Source organism: Martes martes, assembly GCF_963455335.1.
Source record: "Martes martes genome assembly, chromosome: X".
Classification (NCBI taxonomy): Eukaryota; Metazoa; Chordata; class Mammalia; order Carnivora; family Mustelidae; genus Martes; species Martes martes.
In genome coordinates, this window is record NC_137897.1 from 104546207 (window position 1) to 104573322 (window position 27116).

General features: G+C 48.4%; 1 protein-coding gene across 1 annotated transcript in view; it reads right to left on the reverse strand.

Annotated features, from left to right (window-relative positions):
• Positions 1–13988: 13988 nt before the first annotated feature.
• Positions 13989–27116, reverse strand: part of GPC4 (glypican 4) — a 106354-nt gene continuing 93226 nt past the window's right edge. The window contains exons 4-9 of the mRNA XM_080794761.1: positions 21596–21761; positions 16737–16867; positions 16462–16608; positions 15556–15692; positions 14743–14918; positions 13989–14628 (exon numbers count right to left, since the gene is read on the reverse strand). Of these exons, the coding sequence (XP_080650887.1) occupies positions 14426–14628; positions 14743–14918; positions 15556–15692; positions 16462–16608; positions 16737–16867; positions 21596–21761 (960 nt within the window). The 3' untranslated portion in view covers positions 13989–14425. The remainder of the gene's footprint in view (positions 14629–14742; positions 14919–15555; positions 15693–16461; positions 16609–16736; positions 16868–21595; positions 21762–27116) is intronic.

The following is a 27116-nucleotide window of genomic DNA, read 5'->3' on the forward strand; positions in this document are numbered from 1 at the left end:
CCGGCGCCAGACTGACGACTTGTCACGAAGGAGCAGAACGTGCACGTCCAAGGAGTGCTGGCTCCTTCCAAGGGCAGGGGTGCCTTGAGAGGTCGTTGACTAGCCCCAGCCGTACTGTCACACTCCTGCGACCTGGGGCACGGTTCACGTGACCTGCCTCCTGAACCGTTTGTGGGACGTGTGAGAAAATCCCTCTCCTTTCAGAACTACATCTCATTTCTGGGCAAAATTATGTTTGTAAGGATTTTATTTATTTTTTATTTGGGAGAGAGAGCATGAGTAGAGGGAGGGGTGGAGGGAGACGGGGAAAGAATCCCAAGCAGACTCCCCAACAAACCCCCCACACACACCTCACACTGAGCACGGAGCCTCACGAGGGCCTGGATCCCTTGATCCTGAGATCACGACCTGGGCCAAAACCAAGAGTAGGACACGCAGTGCACGGAGCCACCCAGGCACCCCTGAGCAAAATTATTGACCTTGAGGTTGAGGGAACTCCATGAGAACTTGGCTTTCTTGACACCTATATTCCACGCAAACGGATCTGGTTGGTGAGGGAGCCCTTTGGCCAGTGCTCTAGGCATGACCTTTACTAACTTCTGGCTATTAAAAAAAGTATATCCCTCATCAGTGGCAAGGGATATGCCCCCAAGTGGGGACAACTCCAAGTACACTGCAAGCTGGGAAGGCACTCCCTACGGGGTAGCAGGAGCACTAGCTAATGTTCTGAAGTGTCAACCTAAAGAGACACCATTGGAAAAATGAAGGCACACTTGTTAAAGAAGAAACGTCAAGTGTAATTTTTGGAAAGTGGGAGCAGTTTTCGCAAGGTTGATTCCACAGGCCGCGTCAAGCTCTCGGCTGCTGCTAGAGAAGTGTGAGTCTGCATTAACCCATTAACCCTATTTTGACAAAACCAAAACCAAAGCAAAAGCCATATCTGGACTTGGGTCGGGTGGACCCAAAGAAGGGAGGGGGAGAGGAGAAGAGGCCGCTGGGCTTCGAGGATAGCGGCTTCCAGGTTGGAGGAGGAAAGGAACACGGATCAGGAGGGTGGGGGAAAGAGCAGATAGCATTAGAGATGGAAGCAACCTTGAACTTAAAAGTTTCTGCATTTTTGACAATGCAGGTGTACTTCCGGGCACTATTCCCTGCTGGAAATAGGAAACCGTCTTTCCACAGCATCATATTGACTTTTGAAAACAACTGGCCACAATCCAGGACCTGGTGAACCTGACAACTCCCTTTGGTCTGGCCAGGCAGTGGTGATCTATGCAGTCAGAGAAGAACAGGGTCCCCGGGGCACAAACATCTGCTTGGTCCTCTCTGGGATCCTGCCCCTAACATGGCAGTCAATGCTGCCGCTGATCTGTCGTGGCCCATGTGGACACAGCAAATACACCATCGTACTCTTGCTCTGAGGTGACACCAAGGGCAGTGATCCCCTCCTCCCATGGGGACAGCCAGCAGTTCAGCTAGCCTTCTCCAGTCTAACTGGGGAAGGAGCAATGTAGTAGTACAACGTAGTAGTACAACGACTACTTTTTTAATAAAAGATTTTATTTATTCATTTGAGAGAGCACGCACACATGCACACAGGAGTGGAGGGGAGAGGCAGAGGGAGAGGGAGAAGCAGAATCCCCGCTGAGCAGGAATCCTGATGGGGGACTCGATCCCAGGACTTGGAGATCATGACCTAAGCCAAAGGCAGACACTTAACCCTCTGAGCCACCCAGGTGCCCCACAACAACTACTTTTAAAGCTGATACCACAAGGCATTTCCTTAAAACATTTCCCCCGAAAATGTTAGTTATTAGGTTATGCTATGGTCTAATCTCTCGTTAAAATTTAAACCATTCAAACCAAAAACAGGTTTGAATTATGAAAAATATCTACAGATCTTTAAGCAGACAAGCCAAAATTTTCCCAGAGTTATTTGATTGTTTATTTTTTAAAGTATCTCTTGGCAACATGTACAAATCTGCAAGGAAATTTTAGTTAGGAACATCTGAAAAATTCCACTTACGGTGGAAACACTGACAGCAACTTCAAAGGCTCTGCCACCTAGTCCCTGAGCGAATAGTATGTGTGTATACATTTTGGAGTCGGCAGAAAACCCTTTTTAACATGTAGAGCTGCCTAGAGATAGAATGCTATGATAGGTAGTGAGATCCCCGTCCCTGGAAGTGTTCAAGCAGTGGCTGGCCAACCACATGGCAGGACTATTGTAGAGGACAATCAATCATCAAGGATTCAAGATTGACCTGGCTGACCTTTAAGGGACTGGGGGAATTGAGTTGAGTTGATGTATGTCTAAAAGATGATAACTTGATCTCCATGTAGCTCTGTGTACCTTCCAGAACCCCCGAATCAACATGAAGTTTCCTATCCCGGCCAAAGCTGCTGCTGGCTCACGCACTGATGTAATGTTCCGCTTCTCCGACCGGCATGCAGCGAGAGCACCCTATGCTCCAATTAGTGTTACCCTCCAGCAGTGCACAACCAAGCCAGTTGTTGGCCTACCCTATAGCCTTTCCTCCCTTCCTCCTTGTCAGTCAGCCCCTGATTTGTTCAGTGCCTCTCCTCCCCGCTGAAGCCATGTCTTTCGGAGAGGACTGGCCTCAGCCCAGGGCATGCATCTTGGTTAGCCTTTCTACTCAACAACTTAGGACAGGTGAGCCAATTCGAGACAACGAGAGGTGAGAGGATGCTTGCAGAAAGAGGGGACCTTCGAGGAAAGATCTCTTAGCTCTTCAAAAGAGACCTGAGGAAAAACAAAATAAGTAAGTCTCTTATTGCTACCAGCAGAAAGTGGTGTGCCAAGATGTCTTCTTACTTTAACCGTGACAGCCATGTTTTCCGCCAAATCTCAGCCATGAGGGAAGCTATCCAACGTGCTAAGGTTGGCAAAGTTGAAATATGGAAACAGTCTGGATCCTTGATAATAACATCGAGAAATAACCATCCCTGGAGATCCTTACATGGCGGCTTCTTGTTATACGAGATGATAAACCCCTTACTGTTTAACTCATTTTGAGTTGGATTTATCCTCGCTTGTAGCCAAGAACATCTTAGCTAGTACCACAAGCTTTGATGGGATCTTGTCCTCTCAACGGGGTATAGAGATGTGGTGAAGCCAGTCTTCTCATCCATGTGTTCTGGGCTAGAACTCTCCAGGAAGACAGACAAGGCAAGTGCTCGAATCATCCTCGCCCTCTACTACCTCTCTGGAAGCATCCCCATACCTTACTCAAGCTTCCCTTGTGGTGGGAAAGTCCTTAATCCCTAATGAAATCAGACCTCCCTCCCCGCTCCCTCCCTGCCCCACCTCCACCCCCCACTTGCCTGGCCTTTTCCAGAGTCTGACGTGTGGTGGACAGAACTTGGGCTCCTTTGGGGAATATTAAAGCCTACCTATCCTGTCAGTGGGGCAAGACGATTACAGTCTTGGGCATTGGGCAATTTACCTGATTCTTTTCTTCCGGGTGTTTCTTCGGAGTTGCCTCTGACTGACTGCCCACAGGGCTATGTGCCCTGTATCAAAGGCCAGGCTCAAAACTGCTTTGCTTGGGGTGCCGGGGTGCCTCAGTCGGTTAAGCGTCTGCCTTTAGCTCAGGTCCTGATCCCGGGGTCCTGGGACCGAGCCCCACATGGTGCTCCCTGCTCAGTGGGGAGCCTGCTTCTCCCTCTCCTTCTTCCCCCTGTCCACTGCTTGTACTCTCTCTTGCTATCCCTCTCATAAATAAATAAATAAATAAATAATCTTTAAAGAAAAAAAACTGCTTTGCTTGGGCCAATGATCCTCAAGGCATAGCCTCCAGGCAGCAACAGCGCCTGGGAACTTGGTAGGACTGCAAACTCTTGGGCTTCGAAGAAACTCTGGGCATAACCCCGGCCACTTGTATTTTATCGATCCCTCTAGGACTTCCTGATGCGCGCTCAAGTTGAAGAACCGCTGCCCTAGACCTTGGCTGCCACCGTGACTGGAACTGGGGGTGTGGCCATTCCCGGGGGCTCTAACTTGATTCTTCCCTACTGCAAGGGTCCCCTTTCCCTCTGTAATTAGACCTTCTTCGCTGTGACTATCTGATTATCTCTCTCCCTCTCTGGTGGCGAGCTCTACCAGAAGGGTCACCGAGTCTACTTTGCTTCGTGACAGTATCCCCAGTGCCTAGAACAACGCCTGGCCCGTAGCATGTTCTCTGTCAACATTTGTGGACTAGGTCAAGAAAGGTCCCCACGGGCCACATAAGCTACCGGGAGACGTATTTTGCTCCCTACTGAATTCAGCCAATTCTCACAGTAGTATCTAAGCCGGGTACAAATGGTCCACTGGCTTTCACGTTTGCCCGACTTGAAGCAATGAAGACACCTTCCAATTCCTCTAGAAAGTGACTTCCACTCAGCAAGTTGTCATGCTAAAGAACCGAGGATATTGGCTACTGTTCGCTGCAGGATGTGCGTGGAAGTCCATTTTCCTTCGTTCCTCCCCACACCACACCCGCCGCCCTCCCCCACCCGCCCGCCAAAGCCTCGGCCCTCAGAACACCAAAGATCTCAGGGCCAGCATAAGAGGAAACATGCAAAATACCCAGGAGGCCCAAGAGGGCTTTTCGTTGGTACCAGCCCAACCCTACTCATTCCCGGCCCTTCCGAGACCACCTAGGATTTTTCTGGAAAGTATGGATGGAAATTGGATGCTGGGAAACACTTCCGCACAGCTTTCTCCCTCCTCCCTGTCAACCCCAGAATCAGGGCAGCTGGTGTAGCTTCACTAGGCAACCAAGAGAGAAGAGCCTGGATTCACAAAGGAGAGGCAAGTCCCCCGGGGACTCAGAGTCTGGCGGGAAGCTGGGGACAGAGGTGGGGTGACGTGGGGTGGGGGTGCCCCCTTGAGCGTCCTGGCTGCTGGCCTCCTAGGAGGGAGGCTCAGGGTGTGGGACCCCTCTCCCCTAGCTGCCCAGGTGGAGAGGAGTGGAAAGAGGTGTGTTTCAGGGACAGAGCACAGTGCCTGGGCCATAGAAAGGGACCGGTTGAAGCTGATCCTGTTTTGAACCCTTAAATCGATAACAGGTCATTATTAGAGACTCAGAATTTTCTCTTGTTGGGAAGAACCAGGCTTCACACTTCCATCTGCTCATTTTGTATAAAACCCCAGCCATAAGGCTTTGATCTAAACGCAGCCTTCCTGCTGCCACTTGGCAAGGCCGGTAGACGAGGCAGCCCCCTTCCAAATGCATGTGGTGTGTAGCCCCCAGAGGGGGCGCCGAGAGTGCCGATGGGGCCACGGTCCATCTCCGAGTCCTCAGCAGGAGCTCCTTCTTGCCCAGGCGCCAACCTGTGCCTGTGGCCCGAGGTGGGGCTCAGCTGCGCATCCTCGGAAATACAGTCATCCCTCAGGCAGGGACCTGAGTGGTCATGGAGCCTCGTGTGCCCAACCCGGTCATGGAGCTGCTCCCGGCACCCTAGGCCCCCAGAAAGGCATCTTCCCCCTTGGAACTCCATGGTATTTTCCAGCCCCCAAAGCCCTGTCAGGTACATCTTTCTAACGGTTCCTCGTGACCATGCTGCGCCATAGCCAGAGCATGGAGAGACCTCATTTCAGAGAAAAACCCAAAAAGAAGTCAAGCAGCTGCTTTGTAGTTTTCCAGCTGTGATCCAGGCCACCCAAGACGTGACATAAGCCGTCGAGGACTTGCCCCTCTGACCCCCTCATCAGAGGAGCCCCTCTTTAATCTGATACGTATTTGATCCATTCATCCTGCGGGCTAGCTGTCTGATGCTGATGGAAGTTTCCCTTCTTCCCTGAAATCCCAAGTCCCTGCGGGTTGGCGTCTGGGGAACCAGCGTCCGGAGATGCTTCTCTCTGTTTCTCTCCAGAACCAAGAGGCCAGAGCCGAAGAGAGTGGCCTAAAATGCCTGGCAAGTGTGGGATGCCTGTGGGGTTGGGGCTCTGCGGGTGAGCTGGAAGCAATGCTTGAAGAAATGGAGATAACACAGCCAGGTGGCTGGCTGCAGTCCAAGGGTGTGACAGGGCGGGGGGGCCCGGGGGACCACTTGTAATGCGTCTGATTGCGCTGTGAGCCTGGACATCCAGAAAGTACCCGCCGTGTGGAACTGGATTGTCTTTACCACAAAGCTCCTAATCGGGACGATCGGGGGGGCAGGCTAGAGCTTATGGGGTGTGAGGGGAGCTGAGCCCCTTCAGGACAGTAGAGTGCTGAGCACTGTCAAGCCCAAGGTCAATGCCATGGGATCCATGCCACAGGCGTCTTAGTTTATCTTTATACACCCTGGGCAGCATGTCAAGACCTAAGCAAGAATTTCCATTAGATGGTGCCCACTTGAATTTTAAATGGCCTTGCCGGGCTTTTGAGGACTTCAGACTCTGATCCTACTCTTCTCTGGCCCTGTACTAACAGATCTTCACCTCCGTTCTTTAAAAAAAAAAAAAGAGAGAGAGAGAGAGATTTTATTTCTTTACCTGAGATAAAGAGAACATGCCCGAGCAGGGAGTGGGGGGAGGGCAGAGGGAGAGGGAGAAGAAGGCTTGAGCAGGGAGTTGAGTAGGGCTCAATCCCAGGACCATGACCTGGGCTGAAGGCAGATGCATCATCCACTGAGCCACGCAGTCACCCCTCCATTCTTTATTTTTACTTTAAAAAAAAAAAGTTTTATTTATTTAAGTCATCTCTACACCCAATGTGGGGCTCGAACTCACAACCCTGAGTCAAGAGTCGCATGCTCTACTGACTGAGCCAGACGGGTACCCTTTCACCTCCATTCTTTAGACACGTCATTTTCCCGCCCCTTGTCAAGCCACATCCAGCCCACCACCGTCCTCAGACCACCCGTCTGCCCTTACTCCTTCAATTCCATGGCAACCTGCAGCATCCAAAGTGTACTAAGAACCAGTGATGGACCCTGCCCACAAGGAACTCCCAGGATCATTCCCTCCCCCCGCTTCCTTTCAAGTCCAGCTAGAGCCCCGTCCCCCCAAAGTCACCCGGACCCCCACACTGTGTGCGGTTCTCCCAGAACTTCTGTATTCACTGGCATGTTTCCTGGGTGACCCTCAGGTCCCCGCTGGAATGACGGGCTTCCTGAGAGTAAGGACCCCACTTACATCCTCACTAGTCCTCCCACACAGAGACCAAAGCCAGATGTGTCATAAATGACATTACTGCTGAGGGGACACTTAGCGTGATGAGCACTGAGTGGTGTATAGAGCCACTGAATCACTCTGTTGCATGCCTGAAACTCCTATGACACTGGACATGACCGATACCGGAATTTTTAAAAATGTTTTAATAATTATACATTTCTAAATAAATAAATAAATCCTATTACTGCCTCAGATCCCATATGGTTTTGGCAACCCACACACACACCCAGAGCCAGAGTGACTGCCATTAGTGATCTCTGCTAACCAAGGGCTGGCCTCTTCTGATAATTTCTTCTGTGGAGCGTGTTTCAACAGATCAGGGACCTTCGAATTCTTTGGACATAAATTATAGTTCTCCAAAAAGGAACTTGGACAATGTGCGGCACATAAGGGCCCATCCAGCCCTGAACATGTGGGCCAATGGCCCAAGGGGCAGGTTGAAGAAGAGTATCACCATCTCTGATGGCCACCTCTGATGGCTGCCTGCTTCACCCACAACCACCCAGACCCACCTCTGGAGTCCAGGGACTTCGTTCGCCATCAGCTCATCACCACCAGCCTTCAGCACCTGTGTTGAACTGATTTCATAAGTCACTACTCGATTCCCTAGGTACGCATAACATGGTCGCAGACGAGTGAGACATCCCTTGGCTTTCATCTGGAGACTGAGTCCACGGTCCCTCCTTGGCTTCCAGGTTTCTTTCTGGACCTTGGATCAAGGTTGAGGTCAAACACTAGAGTCTGAGCACCCCTAGGTCAGCACCTGTCCAGTTGTTTTCAGCACATACCACCTGATGGGAACGGCAGTACAGGCGTTCAAAGGACAACCAACAAAAGCCCCCAGCTTCCCTCTCTGGGTGGGAAATGGTGAGTCGAATTCTCTTGTTCCTCAAGCACAGGTTTTGGCACTGGACATGGTCTTTTCTAATGTGCGCTGAGACCAGTCGTGAAGAAACACACCTATTGCGACGCTGCCTGCGGTCTTGGTTCTCTGTGTCCAATTTCTGACCCACACATAACTTTTAAGGTGAAATCCTGTTGAGGGTTCTTTAAGAAACCCACATTATACTCACGGGGGGGCCATTCATCTCAAGATGTATTTACCCCCTCGCGAAGCTCCAGCTGATTAAGCGGGTGTGAATTTTCCATATGTAAACCGTGGTATTTTTCTTAACAGATAGCGTTTGCTTAAGTGTTCAGTGAAGGGCCCCTTCCCAACAATGCAGCTGTCCGGGAAGCTGCAAAGCCCTGCCACACAAGGTCACAGGAGACTTTCCTGGAGAGGATGAACAGGGTCACTTCAGGCCTGTTCTTCCAGAACTAGCATAGAGGCCATGTGGTCCCTATGTACCATCAACCGAGAGCTCTTCCTGCTTTGACGTTCACCGAGCAAAGAGTCACCGTGTACAATCAGAAAACCTTTTGGACCAGGTTTGTCTCCAAAAATAAATAACAAATTTTAAAAATTAAAAAAATCAAATAAACAAAGAAGAAAAAAGAAAAGGAAGATTTGTCTCCAGGTAGCCCTTGACTCCTTCACCTGGACTCAGGTCAACTGGTCAGCCAGAGTTTGCCATGACCTTTAACTTGGCCTTCTGCACGTCCAGGACAGTGCTCACTACAGCATGCCCAAGGCCCAGGCCTGTCCCTTCCTGAGGACTGTGACAGCAGAGTAAGGGGAAGAGGGTAATGGAAGAAAAAGTGGCACTTGGGAAAAAAGAAAAGAAAAGAAAACAGGCTCTGGTGGCCAGCCAACCTTGGTTTCAAATCTGGTTCTCACATTTCTTACCTGTAGGTCACCCTTGGGAAAGTTACCTAATGTCTTCGAGTCCTTATGCTCATGGGCAAAATGGAGCGACTTCTACTGGTGACCATGGACGTGGCCTGGCCTTAGTGGCCCGCACCCGGGTTCATCCTGCTTCACCATGAATAAACAAGAACTTTTTTTTTTTTTTTAACGGTAAATACATTTAAATAACTTTCTGTTGCTGTGGCCAAAGCTTGTTGCAAATTATTCAGAACTGAAACAAGTTTTTCATTACATTTTAAAAGCGAGATGAGGGCAGGGGCCCTCAAGACCTAGAAAGGCAAGTGCAGCAAACGGGTTCAGAGCCCAAGGCCACTGTCCAGAAGATTACCCAAAAACCAGCATTCTTCCTCTGTGGCCGACCTGTGCCCTGTGCGGGGAGTCCCCGAGAACAGTGGGTTACAGTCAGCTTCGGGTTATCAATGTTGGTACAAAAAAGCAAGGCCCAGGCTGTAGTAAACCGAAGCAATTCTATCTGGAATGCATTTTATATGTGCGTGTGTGTAGTTTGTTCTTGGCAGGAGGCTTACCTTCCTAATTATGTTTCCCTTAGGCTATTATTAAAATTAGTCTGCATTCCCCAAGCACACACCACTGACAGCAGGGGGAAGGCAGCCCTTGAGTGAAAGGGTAAGGTCTGCCTGGGATTAAGTTTGAAAAGACACAAACCTGGATATAGGTATGTAGGGGAATGCACGCGCATGAGCGTGCGAACACACACACACACACACACACACACTCCCAGCTCTGCCTCGTGTAAGAAACACAGTAACGCAGAGTTACTACAAAACTTCCCCAGACACCTGAAAACAATACCTTAAAACCCCTTTGAAAAGCACTGTGGGCATCACACACGCCTTCTCTTTATTCTTTAACCAGATCGGTCAACTCCCATCAGCTTTTACCTGGCAGGACCGACACATGAAAACCTTTTTGCTTTTCAACAGCCCTGTGCCTTTGCCCAGGATTCCGGGGAAAGTCAAAAGTAAAATGTGCATTTAACGCCACATGTGGACACTCATGCTGAGAAGTGGATTCCCCTAGATTTTACCGACTAAAGTGTCTCCAAACACTGATGAATAAAGATTCAACCTAACGTGATGACAGAACTTTGACAATCATTTGCATATTCTAAAGGCTCCTTGGCCATCAGACAGCTCCTTCATAGGGTGACGGAGATCTACGTATGCATTTCCCTAATATTCTCATCTCCAGCCTGCATGACGCGGCTGTGGCTTCAAGGCCTCTGGGCTTAAGGAAACATTAAGAGAACATTATCCTGGGGGCACCTGGGTGGTATAGTGGGTTAAGCGTCCGACTCTTGGTTTCGCCTCACGACGTGATCAAGGTCCTGATATGGAGCCTGGCATCCGGCTCCACGCTGGGTGTGGAGTCTGCTTGAAATTCTCTCTCCCTCTCCCTCTTCCCCTCCCACCACACGCTCTCACTCTCTAAAATAAACCTTTAAAAAAAAAAAAAAGGACTACATTATCCTCCCATCCAAGTACTAACCAGGCCCGACCCTGCTTAGCTTCTGAAATCAGACGAGATCGGGCACGTTCAGGATGGTAGGGCCATAGACTGGACTATGTTATTCTAAGGGGAGTCATTTATTTCCAGGGTACATTTCCTTTGAACCATTCCTAAACGTTAATAGTGGGGTTCACGTGCTGTGTTCTAAGAGGATCTTTCTGATTGCTTTGGCCAGTCAGTATTGTCTTCACTGGTGAGGATATGGAGACAAACTACCAGGAACAAACCTTAATGTGAACAGACAAGTATCCTAGAGACGCGATCTGGGATTATAGGGCTATGGTGTCAACTGCTCCTCATTCAGTTCAAGGTTTGTTTCTTGAAAACAAATCACCTCAATTCAACTGGGCCAAAATACAGTAAAAATCCCAAATGGGGTACCATTGAGCAGCCATGCCTTTAAAATGGGACTCCACATCTTTAGGAATCCCTCAATAATGTAACTGACCTAGAAAACAGGGGAAAATCTCCATTCATATTTGCTTGTGTATGTATAAGGAAACTTTGGAAGATATATATAGGCTTATACATATACATACATAGATGGTTTCTTCCAAATTTTCCATATATATACATACACACACACACATCAACTAGTAAGTTTAGAGTGTGGGGTAACTGGACAGGTTGAATGTGGGAATAGGAGGAAAACTTCCCCTCTATATCTTTATGTAGATTTTGGGTTTTAAACCCTGTCATAACATTACCTAATGGAAAGCAAAATTAGACAAGTAAATACTACATGGATTGGCCTTACTGATGGGCTGGAATTCCTAGATTACCACAGTTTATCTTTCGGGGATTTTCCACCTCTGTAAAGACTTCCAGAGGAAAATAACTAGGAGATTAAAAGTAGAAATTGAACTTGTGCAATAAAGTGTACCCCAGAACGCACAGGTGTATTTTGCCCACTAGGTTTGAAGTTGAAAAAAAATAGTTCTCGGCCCTTGTTCCCTTATTTCAATGAACAAAGTTGTATTTGGTAGTTGCGCATGTGCTCGAGTGAGAAGGCACAGGTCTGGCCACTGACTTCCCACCCTTTAGCTCTGCAAGTGGGAGCATTCCGCAGACACCAAGGGGCAAGCAGAATTTTGCACATCATCATCCACATCTATTTTTCTGTCCGTTCTAGAATCACGAATGACAAAATCTTCTTCACGTAAACTGTTAGGTTTCGAACATGCAGGGACGAAAGTTTTTAAATGCATGTCAATTCTTTGTACTTTTGTCTTTTATCAAATAAGAGGTGCTAATTACAGACTGTTTTTGAAATAAAATGTAAATCTGAGAGTCGTTAAAATGTCTTTTCTCTTGAGGTACAGGGTGGTGAAGTGTTGGAAAGAAAAAATAATTTCCAAATGACTTTGTAAAACACAAAGTCACATGCTATTAACAGAGACTTTGGAAAAGGCAGGTCTACCAACAAAGCTTTTATTCTACCTCATACTCTGAACTCTTAAGATTTTAGAATATTCAGCTTGCGTTTATTCTTTCTTACAGGGCAGGGGTGGGACAGGGTGCAAGGGTGAGCCTGCCAGCTGGTTAGGAGCCAAGAGTTATCCAGTCAGATCTGAATGGAAAAATCTATGATTTGTTTATTTCATAGTTCAAGTTCAAAAGCAAGAGATAATTTAAATAATAAAAGGGTAACAGGAAAAAATGCAAAGAAAGAAAACAAATCAGTGAGAGTCCAGAAGAACCTTCAAGAATATTTAATTCGGAAAATGTTATTGGTGTAGAGAAGTTGACTGAAAGAAAACAGCTGGGCAGAGTTCAAGGTTTTAAATTAAAAACAACTCACAAGGTCTACGGGGATAACTCTTTGAGCCACATTTTGGAGACCAGATTCATTTCTACCAAGTCAAAGTAATAGCAGTCTAAGCTAAAAAGGAAATTCCTCACAACTGAGGTAGTTACTAAGTATCAGCACATTTTCCAAGTTCTCACAAGGCAGCTTTAGCTATTTACAATCCATTTTTCCTCATACATAAATGGAGCACCTTTTCAATTTTAGGTCTCCTGTGATTTGTTTAAAAAAAAAAACACACGTATACACACCAGCCAGAATATGCCTATTTTATTAACATCATGCTTTAATAAATAACTGCATACTTCTAATAAAATTAAGCCTCTGTTTACAACAGCCCCCAATATTCCATGTTGACCATTCTTGAAGAATTTGGTGTGAAAAGCTGAATGAAATGTAGACCCTGAGCTATCAAGTAATTATGTTTCAATATAAAAATAGAGAATTAGTCTAACAACCGAAGATTCAACAGGAACACAAACCACCCCTCCGTGGGTGTTAGCTTCTGTGGCGTCGGAGATCTGGCTGCCTAACGCAGGAAGAGACTTGCAGGATCTTCCCTCTTTGAAGACTTTCTGGGAACTCCTTTTTAAAGGGAGCTGTTACATTCTCATGGTTTTATAAGCTGTCATTTGGTAAGGATACAAGGAACGGGGTTGTCTTGGCCTGGGCCAACAGCTCCGGCCTTTGCCAGATCCCCGTGCCACCTCCCCCCCGCCCCCGGAATTGTAGCTAAGGGTCACCCCTAAGCTATTGTCTTCTGGGCTCGCTAGTCCCTCCCGTCCGCCTCCCAGCAACGACAACACGTGAAAAAAGCCTGGACACCCAGATGGCCCCAAGCGGACTTCTTGGCTGACAGGGTAGCACATGGCCGGGACCCACAGCAAGCCCGTTGCCTTTCTGATCAGATGGGCCTGGGGAAGACAACTCAAGTAGGACACTTTAGAAACCTTGTTTTACAAAAACGGGGATCCAAAACCAGACGCAAATGCACAGACGAGAAGTTTGCTGGAGGAGTGCTGACAGCTATTTGGGGCGCCCAGACTGTACCCCGGTCTGGCTGGCCCCCAGACGGTTCCCTATTCTACACGGTGGGGTGTGAAATCTGGGGTGCTGTAACAAGGGGGACCAAATGAGCTTCTTGGTCACTTATTTCTGCCTTCAGGATAGGAAATCAAAGCAGGTCAGTGTGGACATGAAGACCAGCACACAGCGGCTTGCTAACTTGCCTGGATAAGACACAAAAAGACAAAAACCCACCCCCTAAACTACGTGTGAACGTGTGATAACTCAGACATCCTGGACGCCTTCTATATTTCTAGGGAGAGTGTACTGAAAAGGAATCTTCTTCTAAGTGGGTTCTGCTCTAAGTATAAGCGGGTTCGAGAAACAGACCTGTGATCTTAGTTTATGTAATTCAGTTCAACCAAGACGGGTATGGTCTGCAGTGTCTTCCAGTCCCCGGCTATCAGTGAAGTAGAGCCTGAATCCAACCTACCAAGTGGCTCAGAAGCCCCCTTGTGCCTTCACATTCTGTCCTAACTTAATAATAAAAAAAAACCAAAATCATATCCACTCCTCTCCAGAGAAGGCAACCCATCAACAGGGATAAATGGACATTTTTACTGCTTGTTGGGCTTTTTCTTTTAATAAGATAACATGATAAATAAACCTGCTTCTGTACAACTATTTAATATTTCAGAAATACGTACATGTTACATGCCAAGAAAGGACCCTGGTTTTCTTGTAAGAAACAAGGTGAGATCATAATTGAAGGAGGAAAAAAAACCCCACAAACAAAAAGAAAAAAAAACAAACAAACAAGAGTGATAAAATCACAAATGCACAACTCACTACAGTTCTGTACCTACACTGTTAGCCACGTTTAACATGATTCTGGGGGAGCAGGAACCGCCTTTATACATACAAGTCCCTTTTCCCCACAAAACTGAATGAAAACACAAAGTCGGCATTTTTTAAACCAGTGGCCACATAGTAAAAACTGTACATCGTTGTCCATTCATTTAAAAAGCAAAGTCACTAGGATGGTATAAAAGTGATAACCGGTGCCTTTTTAACTTTTTGAAGAGAACTTTTGCTCTACGAATCAGAATTATCTCCACTCTCTCTGCATGACCAGGAGCAAGATGCAGAAGACAGCGAGAAGGTAGGGCTGTGCCCCGGCAAGGCTGCCGGCGCCGCTGGCCTTATCGCTGGCGCTCTTCCCGGAGTGGTCGGTTGCGTTGTACTCAAACTCCGAAGGGCACTGCTGATACTCACAACCACTTCCACTTCCCTCTCCACTGCTCTCATCACCTAGTTAAAAAAAAAAAAAAAAAAAAAAAAAAAAAAAGCAGACATTTCATTCCACTTGTTCTCATCACACGGTGGACGAGAACAAGGTGCAAGTTTCAAACCACAGGTGCTTACTGATATCAAAGAAGTCCACATCGTTCCCATTGTAAGCATTCTTCATTTTACTGGTCATAACCCGAAGAGCCATGATCTGGCGAAGGATCAGTATGTCTGGTTTGCTGGTGTCTACCTGGACCTCCGGATTACTGCCCTGGTTGGCTAAGCCATTTCCTGTCACCGCGAACAGGTATCTGAAATGGGAAATGACCCCGTTAAGATGATCGGTCAAGGTCAAAGTCGCCGAAGATCAGAGAATGCTGCCTTGATTCTAGTATTCCCACTGAGTGCAATTCAGGGGAAAGTTGTCCCATTTCTTTTCCTCCACGTTGACAGGGACCTTTTGGAAAGCTACCCCTTTTAATGGACGTTGGTGGGTCAGAGTCAAGGGCCGATACAGTGGGGACTTAGGAAATTTACTGGGTATGGAGGGTGGCTACATAAGACATCACCCAAGAAGAGAATGAGGCCTTTGGGGGAACTGGAGCTTTAGGAGGCCAGCCCGGGGGGGCTGAGAACCATAGGCATTAAAATCCTGGAAAGATGATGATGCTACCAGAACCCTGAGTTGCAGCCCTCGTGCTGGACCAGAGCCATCATCGCAGACTTCTGGCCCAGTACTCTCCGCAAACAACCGGGTGCCTTCCCAAGGCTTGCAGGGCAAAGCTTGTTCCTTAGAACATCTAGAAGCCAACCATGCTATTGCTACCTACCATCAAGTACTCCATGATGCCTCCCTCGAGTGACAACTGAGTGACACCCGTCTGAAAGGTCCGCAAGCCCCCAAGCAGGTGGGAAGGGAAACTGCCACCCCACTTGCCCGCGGCTAACCTGCTCTTGCCTTTCCCGTTCCAGCAATCGTCCTCATTGCCGTTCCCGGCGGCCATCCTTTCATCGCTGCAAACACTGCTGGGCAGAGAGGACCAGAACTTCTTGGCCTGTTTCAGCTTCTCCTTGACATCAGTAACCTCATGGGGAGGGGAGGGAGGGAAAGAGACCTCTGTAAAAACACGCAACAGCCTACACATGTGTCTTTTGATCATCTCCAAAGTAGCTCCAGAGTGCTAGGCAATTCCTTTTCAACTCGAGTCACAAGAGAAAAATGCAGCTCAAATTTATACAGAAAGAACAAACTACTCCAATGAACTAGCAGTTGGAATGCAGGCCCCAAGGGAGCGGCCGAGATCCACTGTCCACCCTCCCTCTTCTTCGCAGCTACCATCTGAGGCCCGCCAGCCTCTGGGCCCCGAGGGATGAGAAGACTTTCCTCCTCTGGCTGAAGCGTCTATACCGTTCCCTCTGTGCAACTGTGAGTGCCTGTCACCATGCCTCCCCATCGACCCCTCGCCCCGGCGACACGTGGCAAGCAACTCTCTCCCACCTTCCCGCCATCCCAGCGCTCCCTGCACATCCCCTGCGCTCGTGAAGCCGGGGATGCCTGCTTCTCCCGCTGCGCCGGGGGCTTCTTGAGAACGAGGAGGCGTCCCATCGCTCTGCGCCTCCCTCTAACGGGCACAGTGATGGGCGCACAGTAGATGCGCCGCGTTTCCTAATGACGTATGGACTTTATGAGCCACAAAATGAGAGGCAGATTTATGGACATCCACATGCAATCTGCTTGGAAAGTTTCACCTGAAAGACCTGCACTTGACAGACTTCCAACTAAAACTGCATTTGGAGCAAATGCTTTTGGTTCTTTGTCATTAAACACGCCCGTTCCTGCGCCAAAGTGCTCACCAGTCGGTCCAAACTCGTGCCAGCCGCCGTGGTCGGGCGTTCCTCAGGGTGATACGGCCTGAAGCGAGCGCTGAAAGCCCCCTCGGAGATGGAACGGGAGGTCCGGCCGGCCGGGAGGGGTTTGGGGGGCCCACATCCCTGGAAAACCTGCATCAAAGCAAACATGGTCACATTAGGGAAGGTGCGTCCCAAGCCTGGGGTGGCGGGGGGAGGCGGGGAAGAGGGGTTGGGGGGAGGGCTCTGCCTCTCCTTGCCAGTTATCCTGCCTTCGTTACCTTCTGAGACACCTGCACACTGTTCTCCTGCATATTCATTATAGCATCGGAAATCTTCACGTCGATGGGATCCATGACCGATTCGATGTTGAAAGGACCCTCGAGCCTCTCTGCCACCATCAGCATCGCGTCTAACAGGACATTTGGGGAAAAACAATACAGCACAAAAAGTAAACCATGAGTTCGGCTGTGGGACATCAGTCTGCTTATCTCACCCCGTCTTTGTTTCTTGGGGGGGGGGGGCGCGGGGGGTTAGGGAAGAAGGCACGTGTCCTGATCAATTCAGGTTTTTACACCCGTTTCTATTAACACCAAACTGCATTTAGTCACCGTGTTATCACTAGCTCTCTAAAGGGTGAAATGGCCAGGTGGATGCTTTATTCCACAGAGAGGAAACCCAATTGGGAACATTCTATTACACTGATTATTCATTCCCTGCATGTCGCTGGCTGTCGCTGTGAGGCTCTGCGCTAGCTCCCGCAGACAAACCTGCGGCCGGGGGCACAAGAACATGCCGCTTCTCCCAGTGATTTCCTGGGTTCTTTTCATTTAGGTTCCATTTACAAGACTCAGAAACATAAATCCGTTAAAATCCTGGCGTATCATTTGCTTTCTTTCATTTTTTAAATGAAACCCTTTCAGCTCCTTGAGCGCACAGTTGGAAAGCACAAATGACAGTGTTCCGAGGAATTCTAATGACTTTTCAAATAATGAAAATTTGAAAGATGCAATTTTATATTAAGATAAAACTTCCCATTTCAAACACAAGGGCCTCGAGTTAAAGCAAAACATGTGCCTCTTTTCATTTGGGTGAGAAGACAACAGAAGACACAGTCCCAAAAAGCCCACGCTCCCAGTGTGAGTCTTCATGGATGACTCTGCGAGTCACCTTGGCCTTCTGGAGGAGTCTAGAATGTTTTAGTACACGTTGAATCTCTTAAAACAAAATATGCGGTACTTGTCTTTCTGCCGTACGTGTTTGTGGGGATCGTGAGGCTTAGTACTATTGCCTGATATTTCCTGGTCAAAATTCGATGAAACTGGAAATGAGGAAAAGGGTGCTTCACTCTGGACAAGCACTGAACTTTTCCACTTGTCCGCTCTCCTTTCAACTCTGGTGCTTAAGGCCCGGCAGGGAAGGCTCTTTAGGCCCACGTTATCCACAGTCTTCAGGTAGGCCGAGGATAGCTCCCAGCAAGGAGGGCTAGTTTCCAGAAACCTCTATGGCCTTCTCAGAGAAGACTGCAGGCCACCACCATCTTTTACCTCAGCTTTCTGGTGCAAAGGACTTTGGGCAGCAGCCTGTCCATAAAACCCAATTTGATCAGCAACCTTTCACCTTCCACCTAGAACAGACCCAACACAACATCTGAAGGCATGGGGGTCATTTCTCTAAGCTGCAATTCCAATGTCACAAACCACAAGCAGATTTCCCTGAAACGCACTTTTTTTGAAAAGCAGTCACAAATGAAGTTTCAGACTGCACTATGGTAAGCACCAATAAAGTAACACTTCCTACCTCTTAGTAAAGGCTGCCGGCATGAATACAGCATCGTACCAGAGGGGAAAATGCTTCTGATGGGCTAGCAAAGGGAGACTTTTGTAAACAAGTCGAGCACCGCTTCAACGTGTTCATCATTGTCAAAGCGTCGAGGACTGTTACGTACAGAAAGCACATTCTTTGTAGAGGAAGTCGCTTGCTCCAAATAAAAATATTATGAATAGACAGATAATCAATATCCAAAATGCAGAGGTTTAAGCAAGGGTGGGGGATCCAGTGCATTTTGGAACTACTCATTCCCCTATCGGTGAGGAAAGGCCGGATCACTAATGTGTTTGTGAAAGACTGAAAGGAAACATAAACCCGATTCTTCTGGCTGTTTGGCGTCTTTGTCAACTCTGGGAATGGAGGGAAGTCGGGCCTTTGTTGGGGCCGGTGCCATGACATCCTGCACGGGGCGGCTGAGGAATGCACAGAGTGGCCCCCCCCAACCCCTGGGGGGAGTCCCGCTTGCCTCTCAGTGCGGCCCTTCCCTACAAGTGGCCAGCCCCGATCAGAAGCCCCGAGGGAGAGCCAAAGATGGTGGGTCCAGGCTAACGGTCTCATTTCCGGGATATCTGACTGGCCCCTGCCTCCTGCTGGAAGCCCTGACACCCCGACATCCCAGCACGGAAGTCCTGCAGGCCGCAACGTGTGACGCGAGTCAGGCTGGCTAGGCGTCAGGTGAAGGTTAAGGCAAACCACAGTACGTGACGGAAAGCAAGGTGCAACCGAGCAGCATTTAGCATTTAAGCTTGTCCGGAAACCGACTTCGTCCCGGTGGTGGCGGTAGGGAGTATTCGGTTGACCTTCCGAGCCGACCTCTTACAAAACCAAGTCTGGGGTGTTCCAACTGTTTGGATCCATCTGGATCAAGGCTGGTAGCAATTCAAGAGAGGGAAAGGAGAACACAGCAGCAAGAAGACAGATGTGGAAAACTGACCCTGTCTCTTTGGGGGTCTGGTCCAGCCTCAGGCTTTTGGCGCTCAGGCTATGGGCACGAGGTCATCCCCACCCGTCCACAGAGAATCCCCTTCACACCAGGCAAACTGAATCCTTTCGTGCTGTGCCGCCAGGACTCACAAACCCCCATCTTCAGGCTCATGACCCACTGGGAAAACAAAAGGCAGTTTCCCGACTTAACCCCAAGATCTGATTTTAAAGAAGTTGGGGGAAAAGCCCATCACCGTTCGTTAACTGTAGTCGTTTAAAGGGGAAAGAAAAATTCTTTGCGAAGGAAAAAAAAAAAAAAAGAACTTAGAGCAGAGGCATGTAAATTGGGACTGAATTCTACAACCACAGAGCAAATTAAACCCTGGTGAAAATTCATAAAAAAGCACTGGGGATTAACAATGTCTGTTACCCCTGGCCTGTGAGATCAGCTTATGGGACAGAAAGAATAAAATACCCATTAAAAATTAAGTTTAGATACAATTATATACCTCATCCCTCCAAGGAGGATCATTTCAAAGAACTGAGGAAAATGGATTCAGAAATCCTATCAATTTGCACTCGGGTTTAATTCTGTTTCTTGAAAGAGAACAAACGTAGTTTTTAAAACTCTCAACAAGAACAACCACCGCAACTCACTCCTCCTTGCTTGAAAACATTAATTAAGCGAGCCACAGTGCAGTTTTGATTTGACGTGGATCTGCAAACGATTTGGAAAAATGTTTAAAAAAAAAAAAAGAGCATGAGAGAATTTGTATTTTAATACAATGAGTTACAGTTTCTGCCAGATACATTGGAACAAGAGAACAGTGCAAGGGACACGGCCTTCTGCACCTCACTCGTCACCAGTCTGTAGAAAGGCTGGCAAAACTCGAGGGCTGTCGCTCTGCACTGTTTGTAGTGTATGGTGAATTCTCTTCCTTTGCCCAGAGAACGAGTACATTAGATGCTATAAAGTTAAAAGGCGAACCAACATTTACAAAAATGAATTTAGCAGAAGGGAACTTCAAATTTGGCATCTGGGTTGTGGGGGTGAGAGTGGGATTGAAAATTGAAAATTGAAACATCAACTTCCGATCTGGAAATGCCATGAGCTTTTATTTCCAGGGGTGGGGGGTGGGGGGAGGGGGGGAACGATTTTAAAGCCACAATTTCTCCCATGGCTTCCTTCTGGGCACATTGGGCCATCCATACGAGAGCCTCTGCTGCCTCTGGCTACCCTTTCACAGGTCTTCTCACTTTGAGCTATTTAGGCTACAACTGTGTTGAAGTGCTTAATATTCATGTGTCTCTCTCCCCCCACCCCGGGTCAGTGTTCTCAAGAATCTGTTGGAGCCAATTTATTGATGCATTTTCAAACAGAGTTAATATGGTAATTAGCTCTCATGCAGACTAAAAAATAAAAAGCCTTCTCTCCCGAGTCCAATCCCTTGCCCCAAAGGTGCCAGCAAATTGCACACATGTTCCCCTGACGTGAACAAGGAAGTGAAAAACAGGTGCTTCTAAAGCCACTTATGTTCTGCAATTACGCAAACGTGACTGGGCGCTGGAGGAAGAGCCGAGTCTGTTTTGTGAGCCATTGGTGTGTGTGTGTGCATGCACGTGTGTATCTGTGTGCGCGCGCGTACGCACGGCGCCGCTAGAGGACCAGGAGCCCCCATGCCCGTCACGGAGCTTTCAGGACTAAGCTGTGCGTTAAGGGCACATCAACGAACTCGATGGCCAGACCTGTAAATGATCCTTAAATTGTCCTCTCCCACTGATGCTGATGAATCCTCTTGGAAAGTGGGCACCCCACGTACACTGCTGTCTGGATTCTGGATGTCAGGGAGCTGTGAGGATGCTCACCTCTAAAATGACTAGAGCAAAGGGGCCTCCGTGCTCACCAGAGCACTCGGGTTACTGTGAAATCCTCTGTAGAAAGAGAACCCCTAGATTCCGCGCCCCCCCCCCAGTCAGGTTTCACTTGGTTCAAACATCCAAAGGGCATCGGGCCACTATATAGAAGATTCGGTCCCAGGATGACAGGTGATTTCAAAGCTCAGTCAGTAATGGCTGTACTCCAGCATTTACAGGGACACAAGCCTATGATGCGTAACTAAAACAGACCTTTCGGGGGGAAATGCCAAAAAGTCACATTCTCCTTCTGATAGCTTGGTATTTGCTAGGTCTGAGGTCTTCCGTACCAGCGCCATCAGTTCAAGGGAACACTTACCTGTAGAATGGTGCAAACTCCAAGTACACTTAGAACCCTGGCATCCCATAAATGAGGCACAGAACTTTCATGGACGATAATTACAATACTCCCCGTGCCCGGAAGCTGAGCTCTCTCTGGCAACACAACTCCCTCCCTCACTCGCTCACTCACCTATGAAATTGTTCCATTCAAAATCAAGATCGCCTTGGTTGGCCAGGCAGCCTCTCATGATGTTGGAGCAGTAGTTGTAACACGGCTTCACGCTCACGAGCCCCTGGCAGTGGGAGCAGTAGGTCATCTTGAGCAAGGCCTGGGTACACTGGGCTGTGGGATTGACCTAGTTTGGGGGAAGACAAATACAGTGGTGAGGCAGCAGTAACAGATGACCTTGAAGGTTTGGCCATGAATTCGAATTAAGAATGAGTTGGAATGGATGACACCGAGCAGGCCTGGCCTGCTGCTTGTAAGAGGCAGATTAGAGGGAAGGAAAGGGTGTCTGGGAAGAAGGTGGGTGGGGAGAGAGGGAAGAATACCACTTGACCGTTAATAACCCAGGGGCACACACTTCGCACCCCGGAGACGCCCATGCTCCCTCCATCCGCTCTGTCTCTCACGCACGCTCACTCTCGCTCATTTTATGTGCCTCAATTGTTCTGAAGTCCTTCTACACACAACACACGGTTCCAGGATCAGCCAGGAGACACAGGAGGAGAGACGACCTTCTCCTGCCCACTGTGCATGGCCTGCTGTGGCCTCTACCACCAGTGTCTGCCTTGGACACTTATCTCCCCCATCGAGGTGTAGCAGGGTCCCTTGTGTGTGCTCCCTTCGGCACCAGTAGCTGTGCTGAAGGCAAAACTCAATGTCTTCTGCGGGCAAGAACGTGAATACAGGGCGCCAGGGTGGCTCAGTGGGTTAAGCGTCTGCCTTTAGCTCAGGTCATGATCTCAGGGTCCTGGGATCAAGTCCCACATCGGGCTCTCTGCTCAGTGGGAAGCCTGCTTCCCCCCCCAACCCCCGTCTTCCTCTTTGCCTACTTATGATCTCTGTCAAATAAATATTTTTTTTTAAAAAAGAACAAGAATACACTTAAACTTGGGCTGAGGTGAAGGCCTTCTGAGGCCTGGGAACAGTAAAGCAGAGTGTTCAGGCAACACTCAGTGGAAGAGAGGAGACTTCGGATACACTGGAGAGAAAGGGGTGGGTTTAACTGGCCAGCTGAAGGGAGACTACCACCACCAGGGAGAAGGCCAAGTGCGGGGGTTGGCTGCCAGGAAGGACTGTGTCCGTGGCCAGAACTGAAAGGCAGTTCCCGAGGAAGGGAAGCGACTAGAGTAAAAGTGGTACCGGCCACCCTCCACGGAGAAAGGAAGACTTCGTGTGTCGTCTTCTGCTTCTCTCCAGGGCCACTGTCCGAGGCACATGGGAGCGCAGGCCACCTGTCCTGCATCTTCATCAGTGCTTAGAAAGGACGGGGGCCAGCCATCACGCCCCGGCCATCACGCCCCGGCAGCTGGCCCGGGGTTCCCGCCCTCCTGTTCTTTCCGCCCCGCCCTCCGCTTTCCCAGTCGCTATCAGAGGATTAGCGCGTTCCCCTCTTATCAGTACCAACCAAAGTCCTGAGCAAAATTCTGAAAGCAGATACCGGGCAGGGAAGAGATGCTGGGATGAACTTCACCTGCCACGGAGTGTGACTTGGGACACCGCTTATCGACACTACCCTTCGGAACAGGAACAAGGGATTAGAACTGTCAGGAGGAAACCTGAACACCACCGGGCTCCTATCTGATGGACACACACGCCCCGCCTCTCATCCCCACCAGAACGCTGGCCTGAAGCGGGCGGGGTGGGAGCCTCCAACAGCGAGGAGCTAATTGTGTAGGTCTAAGTCGACATCCCCTCCCAAGAAGGACTCCGCCGCCGCAGTTTGAACCCAGGCCCAAATGAGTCTTTTCACTGTGCTTTAATGGGCAGTGACATCTTGGCTACCTGATACCCTGGGGAGATGGCCAGTCTGGAGGGGTAGATTTTCTGGATAACTAAAAGCTCACTCTTTTAAAGTCGCCAATAGTTAGGACTTCAACACCTGCCCGTCCCACCCCCTCAGTTTACAGAGGAGCACACAAGCCTGGAGGGAGGAGGTGGTTAGAAAAGCCCAGGAGCACAGAAGTCAGGGTTGGAAAGGGCCTTAGAGGTCACACCGTATGACCCTCACATTTAAGAGATGAGAAAAGTGAGGCCACACATTTCCCAGACAGATCACGTTTCCCTGCCTTCTTCAGCACAGGCTGTGAAACTCTCATCTTGGGCACACTTGTTTGCCCCTCCATTGCTAGGGTTCGGTTCCACACTGACCATACCACTAACTGGCTGGATTTCAGAGAGGTGAAGAGTTAGTGGGTAAATGCCTATGAGAAATCGGAGAAGAGCCCGTGGCATTTGTTGGATACTCTGCTTCAACAGAAACCATGCCCTACTACGGAAACATGCACAAAGCTCAAGTGTCAACAACTAGTCACTGAGCACCTATCTCCTGTTGCGGATTATTCTGGAATGTACTTGTGATTAGGTAGCAAGCAGGAATCTCTGTATTAGAGCAGGGAACCTGCTCTCGAAAGCACAAACACATTCCAAAATGGTATGGGCCTGTAGGAAATAAGCAAAAAATCTAAAATCGTGATAGTTTTATTCAACAAATGTGCCACTACCCACTACCCCCTCCCCCCCCTCCCCCGCCGGCTTTCTTTTCTTAACTCTTCATGGTCCGCTCTATTCTTTGGTCCACTCTAAGTCAAATCTGTGTTGCAGCAGGCCCGGTCTACTACACAGGTTTGGGTCTGCTCAAGGTTTGAAGACCGGGACCAAACAAAATGACACAGTAGAGTTTTACTAAAGGAAGATTATGAAACCTGGTTTGGCAGACGGTTTCCACTTCGTTCGCTGGCTAAGTACTGGCTCATGCTCTGCATGTGACCAGTTGTCTAACTACTAAAAATGATCATGAAGAACTCGGCCACAACATGTCATGGAAATACTAAATGCCGGAACTGAGAAGAGAGATGGGCAAGTTCTAAGAAAACAGCGATGGGCAAGGACATGCACAATACCCACCTGGAGAAAATCAGACTGAAGTCTTTGGCCTCAGGACCACTATCTATAGCACTATGCATGACTTCACGTTATTCAGATTGGGAAACGAGACCCTTGTGTGGGAATGACGCTCTGGTACAGAGAAGCGTCGTGGTTTTTGTTTTTAAAATTTTATTAGAGAGAAAGAGCGAGCAAGCATAAGTGAGGGGGAGGGGCAGAGGGAAAGAGAGAAGCAGGCTCCACGCTCAACTGACTGAGCCACCCAGGTACCCCTGGAGAATGATTTTAACACAGTCAGGAAATGGAAAGAAACAGGGGTCTCTTGTGATGTTCACCCCCAAGATGTACCAATAACGTGACCACCCCCCAGGCCTTAGGTCTAGGTCCCCACTCTCGTGGACCCAGCCAAGCTCAGGATGGCGAACCCAGGATGCCAAGGACCACTTCTCCCTTTTGGCTCTGGAGTACCCAGTGGAGAAACAAAATGGTTGCTTATCTTTTGGAATCCTCAAGGGCTTCATTCTGGGGCTTTATTTATTTTGAATAGAAACTCAAGTTCAGGGGCACCTGGGTGGCTCAGTCAGTTGAGCATCTGCCTTCGGCTCAGTTCATGAGCCCAGGGTCCTGGGATCGAGCCCTACGTCAGGCTCCCTGCTCAGCGGGAACTCTGCTTCTCCCTCTGCCTCTGTCTCTCCTCTCACTCATTTGCAAGCTCTCTCTCAAATAAATACAAACCCTTAAAAAATTAGAAATTAAAAAAAAGAAACTCAAGTTCATTCACATTTCACTCCCTCGTAAGCCTCAAAATCAATTGTTGGAGTCCCTAAATAACTTACTAAAGTACATTTATGTGGGGACCCAAGTCCAAGTGGTATTTCCTGCACGTGGGGATTAACACAAGGGGCAACTATACTCCAAGGTCGCCTCTTAATCGTCAGTTATGTATTGATGCTCTGTGGCCCAACATGCCACTTAAAATGTTCAACATAATTATTCCTTTGCGCCACAGCTCTTGACTAACATTTGAGGTCTTCCTTCTGTTTAGAAGCCTCTGTTGAGTCCCAATGCCAGTAGGATTGGGAGTGAGGGGGGCGGGTTATGAGTGCTTTGCTAGAAGGCACATGTTTCAGACCTCTCTTATAGAGTAGTTATTTCTCTAAATGACATTTAGAAACAAAGGAGGCAAAACTGTACTATACACTCCTCCCTTCCCCCTTTGAACCACTAACACAAAGAATGGATCCATGGTCTCAGGAAAAAATGTTTACTTTGCTTCTATGGTTTCACGATCATGAAGAATCTTCATGTCAGGGGCGCCTGGGTGGCTCAGTGGGTTAAGGCCTCTGCCTTCAGCTCAGGTCATGATCCCAGGGTCCCAGGATCGAGCCCCGCATCCGGCTCTCTGCTCAGCAGGGAGCCTGCTTCCTCCCTTCTCTCTCTCTGCCTGCCTCTCTGCCTACTTGTGATCTGTCTGTCAAATAAATAAATAAAATCTTTAAAAAAAAAAAAGAATCTTCATGTCAAAACCAAAGAGAAGGATATTCTACGTCAGAATTGCCTGTCTACTGAGAGCTTTTATTGATTTTATTGATATATGATAGTTAAAGTGAACTTACTACGTGCCAGTCTCTCTTCTAAGTACTTTGCATGTATCAACTCATTTAAGCCTCCCGATAATCATGAGAGGTGTATTATCATTTCATTTCACACACGAGAAAGCAGGGGTCAAAAGAGATTAAGGGACTCACAGGAAATCTTCAAGGGCAGGGCCAAGATTTGAATGTGGCCATTTTGGTTCTAGAGCCCACACACTCGGCTTCCTTGATGTGTATCAGAATGGTTTCCTTGAGTAACTGCATTTCAGGAACAATGAAAAGAAACTTGAGGGCAGCACATGGAACCTGGTCCTTCTCCGTAGGGACCCAGACCTAGCACAGGGGAGCCACACACAGCGAACGCTCAGCTATGAGGCTGGATGGTTTTCTGGCAAGAATTTGCGGTTTTCAAATTTAGTGACCAAATGAAATCATTTTTACGTTGGAGGGCAAGTTAGGATTCACCCACATGGCGGATGTGCTTGACTAGACCCCTTGGATGAGATGACATACTGTTTAATGAACTCCAGGGACTTACTCAGCCAGTGCTCTATCTTCACAATGGGTCGAGATACAACAGGGGCGAGGAAAAAAATATATATACCACCCACCGGCTCCTGCTCACAGAGAATTCAAAAGCTCCAGTAAACACTGCTGCCCAGGGAGAAAAAAAAAGAGCTCACTTAAACAAACAAAAATGCCAGCAAACAATACACCTATCTCACCAAAGTTTTAACATTTTGAAAGAATTGGGCCTAATGTAGCAGAGGTGATTGATTTCTACTAAAAAGTGGGATGTTATATAAGAAAAGGGGTTTGACATTATTTATGTAAGAATGAGGCGGTCTGACTTGTTTCATTTGGGTGGACAGTACGGTAGAAATGGGATATCCTCTGGACTCAATACTTCTCTATGTCCTCAAATCAAAATCTATCTGAGTTACTGACCCATAATGACAACATATTAACAGCCAATCTTCAAGTCTTATAAAATCCTGCAAGACTGA